This window comes from Naegleria gruberi (genome assembly GCF_000004985.1).
Source record: "Naegleria gruberi genomic scaffold NAEGRscaffold_93, whole genome shotgun sequence".
Lineage (NCBI taxonomy): Eukaryota > Heterolobosea > Eutetramitea > Acrasida > Naegleriidae > Naegleria > Naegleria gruberi.
The window spans coordinates 2,608-4,106 of record NW_003163234.1 but is presented as its reverse complement, the minus strand read 5'-3'; the positions used below and the strand labels follow the sequence as shown (position 1 = coordinate 4,106).

At 35.5% G+C, this 1,499-nt stretch overlaps 1 protein-coding gene across 1 annotated transcript; it reads left to right on the top strand.

The window, feature by feature from the left end:
- Window positions 1–872: 872 nt before the first annotated feature.
- Window positions 873–1,271, top strand: NAEGRDRAFT_76172 (uncharacterized protein; the record flags this gene model as incomplete). The annotated part of the gene is made up of 1 exon (XM_002668852.1): window positions 873–1,271. The coding sequence occupies one exon, from the start codon at window positions 873–875 to the stop codon at window positions 1,269–1,271; it is 399 nt and encodes a 132-aa protein (XP_002668898.1).
- Between the last annotated feature and the right edge of the window lie 228 nt (window positions 1,272–1,499).

The following is a 1,499-nucleotide window of genomic DNA, read 5'->3' as shown; positions in this document are numbered from 1 at the left end:
AAATACTCTCCACCAGGACCAGATCTCTCACAGAATGGAAAGATATCCTCCCTATCTTTGAAAACATAGCCAGAGAGTGTCATTTCCGGAAAGACGAGAAAATCAATTAATTTCGAATCGAGTGGAGAAAGCATGTGTGAAATGTGTTCCTTGTTAATGTCTATTTGTTTGAATTTTATATCGCATTGACAAATGGCAACGTTTAGTGTGACTTTGTTGTTGCTGTTGGCACGATGCAGGGAAGTATCTGATGCTGACATTTTTTTTATTGTGAACTCCGGTTGAAACTCCTTGTTGGATCCTGAAATTGTGTGGAAAAGCATCCACCAATCTAATCTGCATTTTCAGGTTTTATCGTATTTTGATGTGTGGATTACGGTCATATTCAATGTTCAATTTTATATTCCTAGAGATATTTCAGTTGAACTGATTGAAATAAATTTATGTGAAGAGGTGTTGCTGAACAAACCATATGTCAAATAAGAGAAGAGTCAGTTTCATTGTAATGATGGCACCCACTACGATTTTCTGACATGTGTCCAAATAATTGTAGTACAATTACAACAGTATAATACAATTTACAAAAGTGAGTGACATACCTACCATTTATCTAATTTGCGGCCAATCATATCCAAATTTATTCTGTCAATTGTCCAAAACCTTACATCAAGGTATGAGATTGAAGTGTCATGGACAACGATAGTTCCAGCGTTTGTCCTTGTTCTGCAACATTCTATCCATTACAATATGCAGCTCTGGTGAACTTTCCACTGCGCCATTCTCGTGTCCATCCAACTTTCGAATAAAAACTGCTGCAAAATCTCACAAAATTTCACAACAAAAAAAAACAAAAACCAATCAATCATAAAAAGATGCCACAACAATTCCTCATTGTCCTCGAAAAATGTGTCGAACAAGATGACGGCAGCAATGAAATCTGGTCTCAATTCAAGTGCAGCGACTCTGTTTTCGAATATGTTTTTGGAATCGAATATCCAACAGGAACCACAGCCGGCGAAAGAATTGCCAGAATTCCAACCAGTGGCGCCAATTTAGATTTGTACGCTGGAATTGAGAGAATTTTCAATAAGAATGGACAAGTTGTCTCCAAACTTAAGGGAATTATGACAAATGGTTCTTGGACTTTATTCCAATTGTTGAGTGATAAGGGATTCAAGTTGGCTGAACAACGTAATTATGATGTTGTGCAATTTTGTTCAACTCTTAATGGAAGAAAGTTGGTTGAGAGAATTTTTGTTAGAGATTTGTAAATCAATGATGCAAAGAATAAATAGTTTAGTTTCGAATATTTGTGTTTTGTATTCTTGGTCACAATTTGGATAAAAAAATGTCATTAGAGGATGATGGAGAGAAGCAGATTTATTCTGTTTTTAATTTACCGGAAGTGGTTTCTAATGTTTTATTAAATTTATCTGCAAGGGAAAGAGCAAGGTTTCGTCTCATCAATTCGAATTGTGATCAAGTATACAAAATTGAAG